Here is a 19,485-nt window from a genome sequence, read left to right as displayed (position 1 = left end):
TAAGGTGACCGTGACTCAAAGTACTGAAGCAAAGTGTCAGCATGACAGGCATTTCCAAAAATCACGGATGGCGCATTTATTTCAACTCAAAAAATTTGCCAGCACTTTGATTACTGCTCAGAGGACATTCACAGAAACCTGCAATGAGAGCTATAGTGCCTTTTCTTGAGGCACGGGGGTCCTGGGTGCAACATCCCTTAAAAATAATATCCGCATCAGCAAAAGGTCACGAGCCAATCTTCACTTCTCTTCTAAAATGTGCTTGACCCCACCCCAATGCTGTTAGATGGGCGGTGCCACTGACTAGTAAGCAGGCAAGATTCGCCTAGAACTTCAGCCGTATGATGATTCTGACATGCGGTAATCATACGCTCAATTTGAACTTCTCACATTTATCATCAACACAGTAATGTAAAAGTTCAGGGTGTGGAGGAGCACCTGAAATGTCACACAGCCAATCACAGGAGGCCCCGGGCCGGTTATACAGTGATGGGGGGGTGACCTTCCATTCAGGTAAAGGTAACTACAGGCACTGAAGTTGGCCTAGCACAGATGGGGTTTGCTGGCTCTGGGATTGTATCATCCTGACAGACGTCCAATCAGATGTCACACACTGATAGAGCAGCCTCTTGTCTCCTGTGAGACCGTAGATGCGAGTTCAAGGCGGATTTGTCGGCAAATTTCTTTCCGCATTCAGTACACGAATATGGGCGATCGCCAGTGTGGACTCTCATGTGTCTGACCAGCGTCATTTTATTGGCAAAGCCTTTCCCGCACTCAGAACACAAATATGGGCGATCGCCTGTGTGAATCCGGCAATGGATGACCAGGTACGACTTGGTGGTGAAAGACTTGCCGCATTCCGGACACGAGTACGGCTTCTGTCCCGTGTGAATTATTTCATGTGCAGTAAGGGTCGATTTTTGAGAGAAACTTTTCCCGCACGTGGAACACGAGAACGGTTTCTCTCCCGTGTGAGTCCTCTGGTGCAAAGTAAGACTTCCTACCAGGGTAAAACGTTCGCCACATTCCAAACACGGATACGGCTTTTCCCCGGTGTGTCTTCTCTGGTGCGAGAGGAGGTTGGCTCTCTGCGTGAAACCCTTCCCGCATTCGGAACAAGAAAACGGTTTCTGAGCTGCGTGAACCCGTTCGTGGTAAAAAAGGTGCGACCTGTCGGTAAAGCGCCTGCCGCACTCGGAACAGGCATATGGCTTCTCCCCTGTGTGAACCCTCTCGTGGTTGACGAGAAATGACTTTCGGGAAAAGCACTTCCCGCAATGGGCACATGAAAACGGCTTCTCTCCGGTGTGAAGTCTTTCGTGTGTGACCAGAGACGATTTCCGGGAAAAGCATTTCCCGCACTGAGAACAAGGAAAGGGCTTCTCGGCTGTGTGAGACCTCTTGTGATAGATGAGGTTCGATTTGTGGCTGAAACTCTTCCCGCACTCGGAACATGAAAACGGTTTCTCCCCGGTGTGGACCCGTTCATGGGTGATGAGATTACATTTGCGGGTAAAACATTTTCCACACTCTGAACATGAAAAGGGCTTCTCGGCTGCGTGAACTGTCTGCTGCATGAGCTGTGGCGTAGCTGAATTTTCTTCTGAAGAATCCCATGTGATGTCATCGTCTTCTAGGTCACTATCATGACAGATGATAGGACAATTCTCTGGGTTATTCCCGACGTGTTGGCCATCTGGAATGAAGCAGATTTCCACACATTTTCAACAATACATAGCCAGATGGGGGACACGCATAGCTCCTGATTAGAGGCACGGTCACCTTGTCCATGCAGATCAATGTGATAGTGTCAATGTAATGGGGCCCTCCCCGATCCCTTCGTACTCACCCTGCCTGTGCTCCCACGCTGCTCCTTCTTCCATCACAGGGGGCATTAGAAACTGTGTTGGTGACCAGTGGAGCAGTGGTGTCACTCCTTTAGTCATGTGACAGTACTGGGGTCTAACAATTACCTGCTAGGCCTGAGCACTGTCACAGGGCAGGAAGTCACATTATTTCCATACCAGAAGTGCCAGGTACTGTTGCTAGCTACAAAGGAGTGGCAAGGTGAGTATAAGGGGGTCGGCCCTTTCTAAAGACATTGTCACTTTGACCTGCAGGAGCAAGGTGACAGCGTTCTTCCTGGCTCAGCAATTCAGCCCTCGTCACATTTCCACCTCCAGCCTCCTCCTACAATCACATATGGCCAGTGAACTTACCCAGGAAGTAGCAGAGTGACCTTATGGGTATCATGAAAACGGTCGAGTGAATTTACATATCGTTTGGCAGGTAAGTGAGCCATGTGCACTATATGGCGTGTGGATGGACACCTGACCGTGACACGTCTATGAGCTTGTTGGACATCCCATCCAAAACCATGACCATTAATATGGATTCCCCCTTTGTGGTTATAACACTCTTCTGGGAAGGCTTTCCTCAAGATTTTGGAGGGTGTCTGTAGGAACTGGTGTCCATTCAGCCATTTGTGTGGTCAGATACTGATGTTGGAAAAGAAGGCCAGACTCATAATGGGCGTTCCAATTCATCCCAAAGGTGTAGAGTTGGGGGTCAGGTACTGATGTTGGAAGAGAAGACCGGGTTCACATTGGGAGTCCCAATTCATTCCAAAGGTGTTCAGTAGGGTTGGGGGTCAGGTGCTGATGGTGGAAGAGAAGACCTGGTTCACAATGGGAGTCCCAATTCATTCCGAAGGTGTTCAGTAGAGTTGGGGGTCAGGTGCTGATGGTGGAAGAGAAGACTTGGCTCATAATGGGCATTCCAATTCCTCCCAAAGGTGTTCAGTAGAGTTGGGGGTCAGGTGCTTATGTTGGAAGAGAAGACCTGGCTCATAATTGGAGTTCCAATTCATCCCAAAGGAGTTCAGTAGAGTTGGGGGTCAGGTGCTGATGTTGGAAGAGAAGACCTGGCTCATAATTGGAGTTCCAATTCATCCCAAAGGAGTTCAGTAGAGTTGGGGGTCAGGTGCTGATGGTGGAAGAGAAGACTTGGCTCATAATGGGCATTCCAATTCATCCCAAAGGTGTTCAGTAGGGTTGGGGGTCAGGTGCTGATATTGGAAGAGAAGACCTGGCTCATAATGGGTGTTCCAATTCATCCCAAAGGTGTTCAGTAGAGTTGGGGGTCAGGTGCTTATGTTGGAAGAGAAGACCTGGCTCATAATGGAAGTCCCAATTCATCCCAAAGGTGTTCAGTAGAGTTGGGGGTCAGGTGCTGATGTTGGATGAGAAAACCTGGCACATAATGGGCGTTCCAATTCATCACAAAGGTGTTCAGTGGGGATAGGGGTTAGGTGCTTATGTTGGAAGAGAAGACCTGGCTCATAATGGGCGTTCCAATTCATCCGAAAGGTGTTCAGTAGAGTTGGGGGTCTGCTGATGTTGGATGAGAAGACCTGGCTCATAATGGGCGTTCCAATTCATCCGAAAGGTGTTCAGTAGAGTTGGGGGTCAGGTGCTTATGTTGGAAGAGAAGACCTGGCTCATAATGGAAGTCCCAATTCATCCCAAAGGTGTTCAGTAGAGTTGGGGGTCAGGTGCTGATGTTGGATGAGAAAACCTGGCACATAATGGGCGTTCCAATTCATCACAAAGGTGTTCAGTGGGGATAGGGGTTAGGTGCTTATGTTGGAAGAGAAGACCTGGCTCATAATGGGCGTTCCAATTCATCCCAAAGGTGTTCAGTAGAGTTGGGGGTCAGGTGCTGATGTTGGATGAGAGGACCTGGCTCATAATGGGCATTCCAATTCATCCCAAAGGTGTTCAGTAGGGTTGGGGGGTCAGGTGCTGATGTTGGAAGAGAAGACCGGGCTCATAATGGGCGCTCCAATTCATCCCAAAGGTGTTCAGTAGAGTTGGGGGGTCAGGTGCTGATGTTGGATGAGAGGACCTGGCTCATAATGGGCGTTCCAATTCATCCCAAAGGTGTTCAGTAGCATTGAGGTCTGGGCTCTGTGAAGGCCACTTGAGCTCCTCCACATCAAACCATGTCCTTATGGACCTAGTTTGGTGCACATGAGCAGAGTCATGCTGGAACAGAAAAGGTCCTTCACCCAACTGTTCTCACATAGTTGGAAGCCCACAATTGTCTTAAATATCTTTGTATGCTGTATTAACAGTACACCTCAGTGGAAACACGGAGACACCTGGAGGGGTTTCCACATAGCTGTGACGGTCAGGTGTCCATAAACGTTTGGCCATATGTTGTATTTGACCTGTGCATGGAGCTGGTTGCCTCAAGTTCACCTCTCCTGGTGGATGCATAAAAAGTGTCTGGGGAGGGAAGGGGGGAGGGGATTTTTGTAGCAAACAAGGAGAATCTGGGAGTCTTTTCTGGATTTAGTGTCTGTTACTCACCTGTGCCGATGTCTGGAGGGATTTCCTCCTCCTTGCACGGCTCATCACTCCTCACATATGTGTCTTCATCTTTTTCTTCTTTTACTTCAACTTTAATCAGATTTATATCCTGAGTAACAAAAGAAAAATGTAGTTACCGATATAGACTCTCTGGTCGTGGGCTTGCAAGCTTGCGGACCCTCTGGTCGTGGGCTTGCAGACCCTCTGGTCGTGGGCTTGCAAGCTTGCGGACCCTCTGGTCGTGGGCTTGCAAGCTTGCGGACCCTCTGGTCGTGGGCTTGCAAGCTTGCGGACCCTCTGGTCGTGGGCTTGCAAGCTTGGGGTCCAACTGGTCGTGGGCTTGCTGACCCTCTGGTGTTGGGCTTCCAAGCTTGTGGACCCTCTAGTCGTGGGATTGCAAGCTTGTGGACCCCCTGGTCGTGGGCTAGCGAGCTTGTGGACCCCCTGGTCGTGGGCTAGCGAGCTTGTGGACCCCCTGGTCGTGAGCTAGCGAGCTTGTGGACCCCCTGGTCGTGGGCTAGCGAGCTTGTGGACCCCCTGGTCGTGGGCTAGCAGGCTTGTGGACCCCCTGGTCGTGGGCTAGCAGGCATGTGGATCCCCTGGTCGTGGGCTAGCAGGCTTGTGGACCCCCTGGTCGTGGGCTTGCAGGCTTGCATGCCCCCTGGTCGTGGGCTAGCAGGCTTGTGGACCCCCTGGTTGTGGGCTAGCAGGCTTGGGGACCCCTTGGTCATGGGACATCAGTTTGTGGACTCTCTACTCATGGGCTAGCTGGCTTGTGGACCCTCTAGGCATGGACTAAAATATATAGAACAAAAAAAAAAGAAGAAGAGGTAAACAATATTGCGACCTGAAACTATACGGTATAGATATGTATAGATAGTGTAGACGGGGTTTGGTTCTTCATAAAAAGTTCAGGTCTGTGTACCTGAGGGATCTCCTGAAGTCCCTGAGGGATCTCCCGATCTCCATGAGGGATCTCCCGATCTCCATGAGGGATCTCCCGATCCTCCTGAGGGATCTCCCGATCCTCCTGAGGGATCTCCCGATCCTCCTGAGGGATCTCCCGATGTTCCTGAGGGATCTCCTGATGTTCCTGAGGGATCTCCTGATGTACCTGAGGGATCTCCTGATGTACCTGAGGGATCTCCTGATCCTCCTGTGTGGAATCCCGGGAATACAGAGGACGGGGACATCTCTCTGGGGGATTTCTGTTCCTGGACCCATCTGTAGGAAACACACACACTGACTGAATACAATGTTTCTATGTCTTTATATCAGAGGATGTGTGTATCTAGGGGGATCCTCAATACTCAAGGAATGAAAGTCTCCTCTTACCCGGTGATGTGAGGGGCGGCCAGTTCTTCATCATGATGTCCTTGTAGAGCTCCTTGTGTCCTCCTAGATACTCCCACTCCTCCATGGAGAAATAGACAGAGACATCCTGACACCTTATAGGAACCTGACACACACAATGATACAGTCACCATCCAGACACATCCCTTGTCTGTTCCTGGATCATGTCCCAGAATTCCCGGCACCTCTCACCTCTCCTGTCAGCAGCTCAATGATCTTGTTGGCGACTTCTAGAATATTTTTGTCTTTGTTTTTCTCAGGTATCCGGGAGGGAGATGGAGGCTCCATACTGAGGCTCTTACTCCAGTTACATCCCACTGACACATGTGGTTGGCTGCTGGGTGTCACATGATCAGCAGATGTCTTTACTACTATGTAATCCTGTGCAGAAAATAACAAATTAAAGTGAATATTTCATGGCATGAATGCAATGTAGCCCCAGATGATAAATGGGTGATGATGTGACCTCCCAGAATGCTCCTCACCTCTCCGGTCAGGTCTGTGTTTTATTACTAGAGATAAGCGTGACGTCTTGTGACCTCCCAGAATCCTCCTCACCTCTCCGGTCAGGTCTGTGTTTTATTACTAGAGATAAGCGTGACGTCTTGTGACCTCCCAGAATCCTCCTCCCCTCTCCGGTCAAGTCTGTGTTTTATTACTAGAGATAAGCGTGACGTCTTGTGACCTCCCAGAATCCTCCTCACCTCTCCGGTCAAGTCTGTGTTTTATTACTAGAGATTAGTGATGTGCTCGGGCTTGTTCGCAGCTCCACGTGCCGAGCCCGCCAGGAAGCTGACAGCGCCAATCACAGGCACGTAGACATTTCCCAATCTCTGCAGCTGCGGACCGGGATAATGTCTCAGTACCTGTGATTGGCGCTGCGGCGCTGTCAGCTTCCTGGCGGGCTCGGCACGTGGAGCTGCGAATACGCCCGAGCACATCACTACTAGAGATAAGAGTGATGTCATGTGACCTCCCAGAATCCTCCTCACCTCTCCGGTCAGGTCTGTGTTTTATTAATAGAGATAGGAGTGATGTCATGTGACCTCCCAGAATGCTCCTCACCTCTCCGGTCAGGTCTGTGTTTTATTAATAGAGATAGGAGTGATGTCATGTGACCTCCCAGAATCCTCCTCACCTCTCTGGTCAGGTCTGTGTTTTATTAATAGAGATAGGAGTGATGTCATGTGACCTCCCAGAATGCTCCTCACCTCGCCGGTCAGGTCTGTTTTATTAATAGAGATAAGAGCGATCTCATGTGACCTCCCAGAATCCTCCTCACCTTTCCAGTCAGGTCTGTGTTTTATTATTAGAGATAAGAGTGATGTCATGTGACCTCCCAGAATCCTCCTCACCTCTCCGGTCAGGTCTGTGTTTTATTAATAGAGATAAGAGTGATGTCATGTGACCTCCCAGAATCCTCCTCACCTCTCCGGTCAGCAGGTAGATGATCTCCAGGGTGAGGTTTAATATCTTCTCAGTTATTTCACTTCTTGCTCTCTCCATCCTCAGTCTGGTGATTGCTTCCAAACTAAAGACTTTGCTGTATTGAGAGAGAAAAAAAATGCAATCAATATTGGAGAAAAATGTTTCTTTTTGTTCATTTTGGCCCCACCCTCCACCGCCATTCCCACCTATGCGAGAGTGACGTGTCCCTGCAGCCCCCCTGGTATATCCGTGAAGGCATCAGGAGCAGGAAAACAGCGCGGTCTGGAGGTGGGTCATTGGACGCCGGCTGCCTGATCCAGACAGCTGGTTCCTGATCACCAAGTGGAGGAAGATGGCGGCGTGTCTGTGTCGGAGGGGAAGTTCATTGATAGGGTTTACGTGGTCAGTGGCCGGTACAGGTAAGTCCTGTTGCTTTTATTTGCATGTCCGGCTTGTGTTACCTTTTTTTTCTTCTTCTAGGACAGAGTCACTCTAACGTGTCCCCGAGGATTCTGCAATGTTTTTTTCTTCGAGGGTCCAATCGGGTATCAAAGCGAGAAGACAAACACTTCTGTATGGTAAGCACAGTCAGGGTGGCCAATCAAAGACATTGCTTAGGACGGATTCTCAGATCGAAGTACAATGTTTCTGCTCCCAGCTCCATTTATTAGCCCCTCTAGTGTCCACCATGACCCCAGACACTCCTGTGTAAGGAAAGCTATAGAAGAGGACAGCAAGGTCCCATAACCCTCCCATCCACCTAAATACTCATTACAGCGCTGAGCAAATTGTTGGCGCTACATAAATCCTGTGTAATAATAATAACAATTACAGCTCACTGTCACACCAACACTCACCTGCAGCCCTTCTCTCTCTCTCTCTCTCTCTCTCTCTCTCTCTCTCTCCCGACCGGAAGTTCCCATTTCACTTCCGGGTTTCCTCTGTAGGCCTTAGTGCAGGAGAATTGGCGGCCATTTTGTGGTAGCCCGGAAGAGCTAGAAGGAGACGTTTTTAGTGGTATGAGAACTCCCTGGTGGGGGTTTTATCTTGCATAGAGTCTATCCTGTAAGGAGGAGGTAATAATGTCTTCTTATTATGACAGAAGGGGGTCCCAGCACTCTCTGTGGACTGGATGGGGGATCATGTCACCTTACCAAATCATCATCATCTTTATGCAAGTCCTCTGATGTGTAGAACATTAGATTGCGAGCTCTGGGGGCGATGATGGCGCTGGGGGTGTATTCTACAGAAAGCCGCAAAAAATATTTGGGGTGCCCATGATACACCTCCTACTTCTGCAATATATGCAGTTTCACCTGCCTAGGACAAGAGACAGATTGACTGCTCTGGAGAAAGTTGGACACTTGGTAATGCCTATGCACTTGTGAGAGCCAAGTTGGCCCAGGCCTATGCAAGACTGTCATCGACGCCCCCCCCCCCTTTCTCCTGGCCCAATCAGCTGCGGTCGGGGCATTCCCCATCAGCTACATGTAACAAATGGGTGAGGAATGCCCTGGCCGCAGCTGGTTAGGCCAGGATAGGTGCGTGTCGCAGACAGTTTTGAATAGGCCTGGGCCAACTTGGTTCACGCCAAGCTCACGCACATCACTCTTCTGTACAGAAATAGGCATAGCTATGAGAATTAGTTTAGAATGTAGAGGAGGGAGTCTGGAGGGAGAAAACTGATATAAAAAGCCATCTTGCATGGCCAACGGAGGTACCATGTAGACTAATTGTAGACTAATAGCCGCACCTGTGACCTGCTACTGTCCTTTTACTGGCCTTTATCCTGATGGCCCTGCCTGCTTTGTATGCATTGTGCCCGCAGCACCCACCAATGTACTTTAGCTGGCACTGTTGGGAGGAGGGATCTCTGGCCTCTAGAGGAGCGGTGTGGAACATATTCAGAGGTGAGTGGCCACTGAACACCAATGCTGGATTTTATTCCGCTGACAGCAACAACGTGCCACTGTTCCCCCTACTGTGACTAATGAGGGGGTACTATTGCTTCCACTGACCAGTGATAGAGCACTTTTCCTCCCAATGACATCTGGGACCGGGCACTATTTTTCTTATAGACGCCAATGACAGGGCACTGACACCAGCCGTGGGGGATTATTCCCTCCACTTATTGCCAGTGTTGGGGCACCATTCCACTTATTGCCAGTGTCGGGGCACCATTACACTTATTGGCAGTGTTGGGGCACCATTACACTTATTGCCAGTGTTGGGGCACCATTCCACTTATTGCCAGTGTTGAGGCACCATTCCACTTATTGCCAGTGTTGGGGCACCATTCCACTTATTGCCAGTGTTGGGGCACCATTCCACTTATTGCCAGTGTTGGGGCACCATTCCACTTATTGCCAGTGTTGGGGCACCATTCCACCCACTGACACCAATGATGTGGCACTGTTCTGACAAAAGAACAGGACACTATTCTGCCTACTGACACCAGCAATGGGGCACTAATCCCTCCTGTGACCCTAATGACGGGGCACCATTCCTCCCACTGACACCAATGACAGGGCACCATTCCTCCCAATATCGTGACATTTTTCCTCCCAATGACGTGACACTTTTCCTCCCACTGACACCAACTATGGGGCACTCTTTCTCCCATTGACACCATCAACAGAGCACTATTACTTGGACCCTAATGACATGGCACTATCACTTCCTTGGACCCCAATGACAGGGCACTATAATGTCCATGGACCCCAATGACAGGGCACTATTACCTCCATGGACCCCAGTGACAAGACACTATTGCTTCCATGGATCCCAATGACAGGGCACTACCTCCATGGACCCCAGTGACAAGACACTATTGCTTCCATGGACCCCAATGATAGGGTACTATAACGTCCATGGACCCCAATGATAGGGTACTATAACGTCCATGGACCCCCATGACAGGGCACTATTACCTCCATGGACCCCCATGACAGGGCACTATTACCTCCATGGACCCCCATGACAGGGCACTATTGCTTCCATGGACCCCAATACCAGGGCACTATTTCTCTCTGATACCACAGACATTGGGCATTTTTTTAACTTCAGGCATTTTGTTTACTACCAGGGGCCACAGTCTGGTCCCTCCCCCACCCCACAGTCTCTAGGGCTGTGAACTCCCCCTTGTTTAAAAGTCTGAGAACCCCTGGTGTGGCCAAGTGGCAAGAAGGGACCATTGTGTGAAGAATGCAATCCACACTAGACCCACTAGAAGTCTAGACCTTTCTATAATGTATACGTGATGGGAAATCTATGTTGGGATAATATTTTATGGATGACGAGTTTTATTTCTTTATTGTTGCGTTTGCTTTGCAGAGTATTTCAACGTACAGACAAACAATGGAAGAGAAGATCAGTAGAAGGACATCATGATGGAGAACCGGCCGGCCCTCACATCACCGGGTAAGAGGAGACTTTCATTTCTTGTAAAGGAGAGAAGAGTATTGAGGATCCCCCTAGATACACACATCCTCTGATATAAAGACATACATGTGCATATATTACATGTGCGTATATTACATGTGCGTATATTACATGTGCGTATATTACATGCGCGTATATTACACGTGCGTATATTACATGTGGGTATATTACATGTGTATATATTAAAGTGTATATAATCCCGAACAATTCACTTCTCCTATATGGTCTCTTTTGGTTTGTTAAATACGCTATTGAAAGCCTTTGGTTATATCAGTACCTCCAACAAATGCCCGTTGGCCCTGCCAGAAATTCCGACCTGTCTGGTGGCACACTTCCTGTGTTATCCTAAGGAGTGCAATGAACCCTCCCAGTTCTTGGACTGCAGAACAATTAGTCCCTATGTTGTGGAGATGAGGATGGCAGGAGGGATTTGGTAGTTTAGCAAGGGATTGCTATTATTCATTCCTTTTTGTGTATCACAGCTCAACATGAAAATGGCTGGTCTGGCAAACTTTTCTAAATAGATTATGAGGATGGAGCAAGTCAGGAGTGAAATCGCTAAGAATATATTAAATCTTGCCCTGGAGATCATCTACCTGGTGACTGGAGAGGTGAGGAGGATCACATGACATCATTCTTATCTTTATCAATAAAAGACAGACCTGACCGGAGAGGTGAGGAGGATTCTGGGAGGTCACATGACCTCACTCTTATTTCTATTCATAAAACCCAGACCTGACCGGAGAGGTGAGGAGGATTCTGGGAGGTCGCATCATCTCTGCATTTCTATAAATTAATTTTTATGACTTTGAATTATTCACATGCTGCAATATGTATTTTTATCTTCATACAAAGGGATATATGGTAGTCAAGACATCTGGTGATCACGTAACACTCTGCACCCAACCACATGCACCAGAGGGATGTGACCAGAGTCAGAGCCTCCATATGGAGCCTCCATCTCCCTACCTGATACTGGAGAGAAACAACAAGAAGATTCTAGAAGTCACCCAGAAGATCATTGAGCTGCTGACGGGAGAGGTGAGCCGGGAATTCTGGGACATGATCCAGGAACAGACAAGGGATGTGTCCGGATGGTGACTGTATCATTGTGTGTGTCAGGTTCCTATAAGGTGTCAGGATGTCTCTGTCTATTTCTCCATGGAGGAGTGGGAGTATCTAGAAGGACACAAGGAGCTCTACAAGAACCGGCCGGCCCTCACATCACCGGGTAAGAGGAGACTTTCATTTCTTGAGTATTGAGGGTCCCCCTAGATACACACATCCTCTGATATAAAGACATAGAGACAATGTATTCAGTCAGCGTGTGTGTTTCCTACAGATGGATCCAGGAACAGAAACACCCCAGAGAGATGTCCCCGTCCTCTGTATTCCCCGGGATTCCACACAGGAAGGGAGTCAGGAGCCATCAGCCTCTATTAGACTCCGGCTCTCCTCCCCACATCATGTCATTGTGTGTTACCAGCCAAGAGACGTGACCAGTCTCCCCACACACACTCTCTGGGGTCTCTCATACATCTCAGTACAGGGTCTCCCTCCCCACACACTCTCTCTGGGGTCTCTCATACATCTCAGTACAGGGTCTCCCTCCCCACACACTCTCTCTGGGGTCTCTCATACATCTCAGTACAGGGTCTCCCTCCCCACACACTCTCTCTGGGGTCTCTCATACATCTCAGTACAGGGTCTCCCTCCCCACACACTCTCTCTGGGGTCTCTCATACATCTCAGTACAGGGTCTCCCTCCCCACACACTCTCTCTGGGGTCTCTCATACATCTCAGTACAGGGTCTCCCTCCCCACACACTCTCTCTGGGGTCTCTCATACATCTCAGTACAGGGTCTCCCTCCCCACACACTCTCTCTGGGGTCTCTCATACATCTCAGTACAGGGTCTCCCTCCCCACACACTCTCTCTGGGGTCTCTCATACATCTCAGTACAGGGTCTCCCTCCCCACACACTCTCTCTGGGGTCTCTCATACATCTCAGTACAGGGTCTCCCTCCCCACACACTCTCTCTGGGGTCTCTCATACATCTCAGTACAGGGTCTCCCTCCCCACACACTCTCTCTGGGGTCTCTCATACATCTCAGTACAGGGTCTCCCTCCCCACACACTCTCTCTGGGGTCTCTCATACATCTCAGTACAGGGTCTCCCTCCCCACACACTCTCTCTGGGGTCTCTCATACATCTCATGTAGGGGATCCCACTGCACTCCTGACCGAAAATGCTACCCGACTTCCATTGGGGGGGTTGCTGAAATGACACCGAATGGCGCCATCATACATCTCAGCACAGGGAGCTTCACCCTCATCTTTATTCACAGATACTGAAGACTCCAGAGGCACTCAGGGAAGCGTCAAAGTTGAAGAGGCTGAAGTGTTACATGTGAAGATTGTACAGGAGGAAATACCGATAGAGTTAAGCACAGGTAAGGAATATTTGCCAATTGCCAGACCTGAACACTGTCATTTGGAGGGCTGTCCAAATATTTGGCCATAGGGTAGACGTGATGGTCAGGTGTCCACAACCTCTTGGCCGTATAATGTAATTGGATAATGAAGTGCGATCTGCACTTCAATAGCTTTAATTGGAGTGTAAAGGTGACACTTGGGGTCTTTTGGACCCCCAGCATCACCTTAAAGAGTACCTGTCACTACCATCTGCTATCACATGGGGGAGGGGGGGGCTTGTAATCCCCCCTATGTGATAGCAAGACAGTAAAGTAAAAATACTAACAGTTTTTAAAATTAACATTACATAAAATAATGTAAAAAAATGTTTTAAAGTCCCCGCCCCCGTGAGTATGCGCGTCACCACATAAACACACGTCGGGTGCGCCTATGTATGAAAACAACAAACGCGTTACAAATGTTGGGAATTGCCGCGCACGTCGGAGTGAGAGCAATAATTCTAGGGCCAGTATTTTGGGGTATCTCTAAATTGATGACCTGTGGGGGCTTTTAAAGCATGGTCTATGGACTTTTTGGGGTACTGAGGTTTGTCGCTGTTTCACAGACGCACACAATTTCTAACCTGGGCATGTTGGTTATCTTTTTACGCGTTGTAACCTCATCTTTTATATTCTATTTTAAAAAAATGGGTATTTTATTGTGTTTTGGGGAATTTAAGTACATTTTTCTCTAAATTTTGGGGTTTAATAAGGAGTTGCGCTAATATCATGCAAGATCAAAATTTGCAACTGCCACCATTTTATTCTATAGGGTCTTGGCTTTCAGACAAAATGTAATGTTTGGGGGTTTTAAGTAATTTTCAGGCCTAAAATGTGCAATATAACATGGGTGCAAAAAATGAAAAAAAAAAGGCCTCAGTCATGAAGGGGTTAAAGGACTCCTGTGGACGAACCAAAAATCTACCCTTGCACCGGGGTTACTCCCAATCGCAAAGGTTAAAAGCTTGTTTACGTCTAGGTACCGGAGTAAAGCAAATTGACTTACCTGATCCCCGCTCTCAGCCGTCTCGGGAAGAGGAGAGTCGACATTCTCCTCTTCTTCCCTCCTGCTCCGGCTGGCGGTATGTGCCTTGGCGTCCTCAAAGGGGAAGAGGCTGTAGGGACTGGTCTTGCAGCCTTGATTGGACCGGCAGGAGCGGGGATCAGGTAACTAAATCTGCTTTAACAGATATTGATAAGAATCCTTCCTTTCATCTGATCTTTTTTTTTTCTTTTTGAATTTAACAAACTCCAGATGGACGACCCAAAATAAATTCTAAGAAACATCTGATTATCTTTCCAGATGGTAACATCAAAGTTGAAGGCCTCACGTCTGACCCTATGGTGGAAAACCAAACTGACCCTCAAAGTAACTATAGTGCAGATCCATCATCCAATCTCTCAAAGCTTTGGTCGCTCACACCTCTCGTCGGCCATCATACAGTCTATAGAGGGGGTGAGACGTTCCCGTGTTCTGACTGTAGTGAATATTTCACCATCAGGACAGAACTTCTCAAACATCAGAGAACTCACTCAGTCAAGAAGCTCATATCCTGTTCTGAATGTTGTAGAACGTTTACCCGCAGGTCGTCTTTTGTTAGGCACAAAAAGCTTCACACCAGAGAGGAGCCACATTCGTGCTCTGAGTGTGGAAAGAGTTTTCCTAACAAAACACAACTGGATTATCACGAGGAGACTCACACTAACGGGCCAACGCTCTCCTGCTCTGAATGCGGCAAATGTTTTTCCCGAAAATCGACCCTCTTCCTTCATAAAAGGATTCACACAGGGGAGAAGCCATATACGTGCTCCGAGTGCGGGAAGTGTTTCTCCCGCAAGTCGTCTTTTAACCGGCACAAAAGAATTCACACGGGGGAGAAGCCATATTCATGCTGTCAGTGCGGGAAGTGCTTCACTAACAAGTCGCAGCTTGTTTATCACGAGCAGGGTCACCAAGTTGAGCGGCCGTTGCCTTGTTCCGAATGCGGGAAATGTTTTAACAACAAAGCAAATCTCAGAACGCATCAGAAGACCCACACCGGGGTGAAGCCGCATTTGTGTTGTGAGTGCGGGATCCGTTTCACTCGGAGGGGACTCCTCATTTCGCATCAGAGAACTCACACAGGAGAGAAGCCGTACTCATGTTCTATGTGTGGGAAGTGTTTCTCCTGGAAGTCGCAGCTGACCACTCATGAGAATTTCCATGCTGGGCAGAAGCCACATTCGTGTCCTGAATGTGGGAAGTCTTTTTCCAGCAAGTCGTCTTTTATCAGACACAAACAAATTCACACGGGGGAGAAACCATATTCATGCTCTGAGTGTGGAAAGTGCTTTGCTAACCAGTCGCAGCTTGTTTATCATGAAGGAGGTCACCGAGTCGAGCAGCCGTTGCCTTGTTCTGAATGTGGCAAATGTTTTACCAACAGAACAAATCTCGTAACCCATCAGCGAACCCACAACGGGGTGAAGCCCTATTCGTGCTCTGAATGTGGCAAAGGTTTTTCCAAGAGAACAAATCTCTTAAGCCATCAGAGAACCCACACGGGGGTGAAGCCATATCCGTGCTCTGAGTGTGGGAAGTGTTTTGCCCACAAGTCATCTTTTATCAGGCACAAAGGAAATCACACGGGGAGAAGCCAAATTGATGCCCTGAGTACAGAAAACGCTTTACTGACGAGCAGCAGCTTGTTTATCACGAGTTGAACAGACTTTGCCTTGCTCTTAATGTGATAAATGTTTTACCGACAGAGCAAATCTCATAACCCATCAGTGAACCCACACGGGGGTAAAGCCATGTCGTAGTGCAGGGCACGTTTCACTTAGAGAGGACACCTCACTTTACATAAGAGAACTCACACAGGAGAGAACTGGTACAACTGCTCCAACATATTGCCATGTGCAGACTTGCTCGTTGATTCGCCTAGAATGTTTGTTCCAGCACACCCATAAAAGAGAAAAAACGTTCGAATGTAAATACCTTTGACATGTTTTGTGCTGGAATCATTTAAAGGAGAACTATGGGGTTAGGGCTTTTCCCATAGTTCTAAGGGTAACGGGAGGGCAGAAACTAGCGTCCTCCGGTCACCCGAAGCTCAGTATACCGAGACGCCACACCCGGGACGGATCCCGACAATTCTGTCTGGATCCACCCAGCTGCGTGAGTGACAGCTGGCTCTGCCTATCTAGAGGCAGAGCCAGCTGTACCCTCCCCCGTCCGTTCCGCCAGTCAGCGCTGGAGGATCGGACGGGAGGGGGGCAATCCCTGCAGGGAGCCGTGAGTGACAGTCACGGCTCTCTGCAGGGATAGATCGAGAAGTGAGTGAGCGACGGTATGTGTTCGCTCACCTCCCGATCTACTGAGCCGACCTATGACAGTCTCATTGTCACAGGTCGGCTCAGATTATGAGGCTGAGTGAAAATCACTCGCCTGATAATTCTCCTTTTAATGTTATAAATGGGACAATTATGTGCAAAAGGAGACTAGAGCCTCATTCACACGAGAAAAGGCCGGCACAGCGTGCACGGCCGTATAGGGCAGCTCCCGGGAAGGACAGGTGCTGCGTGTGATTAGTACGCAGCCCCTGTCCTTCCCTATGGGAGTACGCCGCCCTACGCTCACCCCAAGTGCAGGTCCGTAAGGGTGCGGGTGTCCCGGCTTGGACGCAGACAGGATCCATCCTCTCAGCGTACGAGTACAGACACCTGCACCCACACGGACGTGTAGGGCGGTGTACGGCCATGTACTCCCATAGGGAAGGACAGGGGGTGCATACTAATCACACGCAACACCTGTCCTTCCCGGGAGCGGGCCGATACGGACATGCACACAGCACGGAGCTGTACGTGCCGCCCGTTTCTCGTGTGAATGAGGCCTTAGGGATTCAGGTATAAAAGATCCGCCCGGATATATCGGGGTGGCCCCTAGATGGTGCTGACGGGTATAGAAACTACTATACTTGGTCTGAATTCCATTTGCATGTTCTCCCTGTGCTTGCATGGGTGAACTCTGGTTTCTTCCCACACTCCAAAGACATGCTGGAAGGTTAATTAACCCTGTATGTATGTGTGTGCAATAGGGACCTCAGATTGTAAGCCCCATGAGGGCAGGGGACGAAGGGAATATGCACTATGTAAATTGTCGCCGCTATACTGTATACATAAATAAAAACTTTCATACATGAAGCCCTTTGTTACCAGAATGGTGAATTGTTTATAATAATGTCATTGGAAACCCGGTTCTGTTATTTTGCCATACTAACCCAATAACTGGAGTCACTAAACCCATCAAGGTACCGTATGTTGACTTTAGATTAGCCACACCCACTTTTATCCATCAAGCCACAACATTCCTCCCCTTGTCCCATGGGCCAGAAAGGGGCGAGCCTAATGCGTGGTGAACATTACATATACGAATGATGGAGATAGGAGGTTCTGGCTCCAACTGCGGATGAAGCTCAGACAAAATGTAAATCGTATTGAAGTGTACAAGGGTTCTAAGCGGCACCTCATGTTCATGAAGAGGCCGTTGGGGACCCTTTTTGGGTGAAGTCCAAGAAATACAGGAAAAAACAGTAGCACTGGACCAAGCGTTTAGAAAGCATAGGGTTTCCCTTTCTCGTCCATTGACGGACACAGGAATACTGTCTATAGGATATGAACTCAACAAGAAAATCTGTGAGCTGGCCCAGGACAACCCCTCCTCTACCCAGCATGGCTCCGTTTTTTGCTAGCGCCTTTGGAGGATGGATATATTAGCTCTGTTGAGAAAAGTCTAACCTGTCTTTGTTGCTTTTTTTGGTTCTTCGTGATGACGTCAATCAAGATTTCTCAATACATCGCTGCTTGAGCTGGTTTCTACATGGCAGCAATCTGGATAGGCCTTTTATCAGTTTTTACTTTGGAGTGCCATACCTAGACCCTGCTGGACCGGACATGCAGGGCTAGCCTGGGACAAGGGGGTGTGTCTCTGGCGTCTTCTCGTAATAGTTAGAAGTTAGCCATGGGGAGCTCTACAGGTCCGGAGCCTTGATATTGCCTCAACGCTTGTCCTGTCTCTGAAGACTCGTTCTGTTGAGTAGCCCATTTGGGCAGAGTACCGGGGGCTACCTCAGTAATTGTGCCGCTGGGCGCTTTTCAAAGTTCCTGCTACCGCTGGTTTTACCATGGGAGGGTTAATGCTGAGGAAATGAGGGCATCCAATAGAGCAGTGTACGGCTCTACTTACTACCATTCAGTGTGGACCAACACAACTGATCAGCGGTGTTCTATCCAGAACTCTAATGGACTACCACGCATGCGTCAGTCAGTCCAGACATCCGATGGCTACTGCCCATGCATGTTTTCACGTGTAATGTTTGATAAGCTGTGTTGCTCCGTAAGATTTTTGGACCTGGTGCCGCAAGTATGCTTGCACGCACGTCCGAGCCCTTCACACGCTGATAAGCTGCGTTGGTACGTGAGATTTACGGATCTCGTGCTACAGTGTGCTTGCGCGCACGGCCGAGCCCTTCACACGCCCCCGGAGGTTCTGTTAAAGTCACAGGTCCAATGGAAAGATAGAACACCGGCCCAAAGATTTTTTTCGGTTGCAAATTTTCACATTCTCCTGTAGGCAGCGGTATAACCCAACAGTATTTGAATTCCTGTGTCCCGCAATAGACTAAAAAAAAAAAGGAATTTGCAGTAAATCCAAATATATTATTTCATCATCAAATGTTTATTAAACAAGCAAAGCACATTTCAGTGGTTCAAATGGGCCCCCTTCATAGGGGCTAAAGGAAGATAAAAAGATATAAATATTGAAAAAAACGAAGTACTGCTAAACAATGCTATATAAGCAACATTATAAACATATGAAAGGTTGTTTGGGCTAATGTTTAAAGAACAAATGTTCAACCCCTGCAGTGAACATCCCCATGACAATACAATATTTGGTCTCAACTAATTAGAAAAAATGATTATTGAACTCCATAGTTTTCTGTTTTTATGACTTGCTAACACAGTACATCACGCTACTACCAAAACCCCCCGCAATACACCTGGGTCACTTTCCCAGATTGATCACTAGAGGGCAAGCATCTCACTTGTAAAAACTCAGGGTCCACCATGCAGTGGCCATTTTGTTGCAGTCCATTACTATAAACCGATTAGAAATAATTATTGCAGTCCTTGACACAAAACATGTCATGTATAAACTAATTGTAAAGATTTAGGTCTTCAGTCATTCTTCTAATAATTATATTGCAGATTTTTTATTGCTAAAGCAAATCTATCCTCAATGTAAAAGGTCCCTTTTTTTTGTACCCTGTGGCATGAGGCCAAAGTGGCCATTTTGTTGTAGCCTATGGCTAGAGGAATAGGCGGCCATTGTGTTGTAGCCTATGGCTAGAGGAATAGGCGGCCATTGTGTTG

The 19,485-nt window shown here is 48.4% G+C and overlaps 1 protein-coding gene and 1 long non-coding RNA gene across 2 annotated transcripts in view; both read right to left on the bottom strand.

Annotated features, from left to right (window-relative positions):
• The window catches only part of LOC108798759 (zinc finger protein 585A-like), an 80,861-nt gene that overhangs the window by 11,351 nt on the left and 50,025 nt on the right, over positions 1–19,485 (bottom strand). The window contains exons 5-6 of the mRNA XM_018570542.1: positions 6,099–6,110; positions 639–1,558 (exon numbers count right to left, since the gene is read on the bottom strand). Coding sequence (XP_018426044.1) covers positions 639–1,558; positions 6,099–6,110 — 932 coding nt within the window. The remainder of the gene's footprint in view (positions 1–638; positions 1,559–6,098; positions 6,111–19,485) is intronic.
• Positions 5,559–5,943, bottom strand: LOC108798764. The gene is made up of 3 exons (XR_001941975.1): positions 5,922–5,943; positions 5,712–5,835; positions 5,559–5,600 (listed from the first exon to the last, which is right to left on the bottom strand). It is a non-coding gene; the product is annotated as an uncharacterized LOC108798764 (long non-coding RNA).

The sequence above is a fragment of the Nanorana parkeri genome, unplaced genomic scaffold (assembly GCF_000935625.1).
Source record: "Nanorana parkeri isolate BGI_ZX_2015 unplaced genomic scaffold, ASM93562v1 scaffold1552, whole genome shotgun sequence".
NCBI lineage: Eukaryota > Metazoa > Chordata > Amphibia > Anura > Dicroglossidae > Nanorana > Nanorana parkeri.
This window is presented reverse-complemented; position numbering and strand designations above follow the sequence as displayed.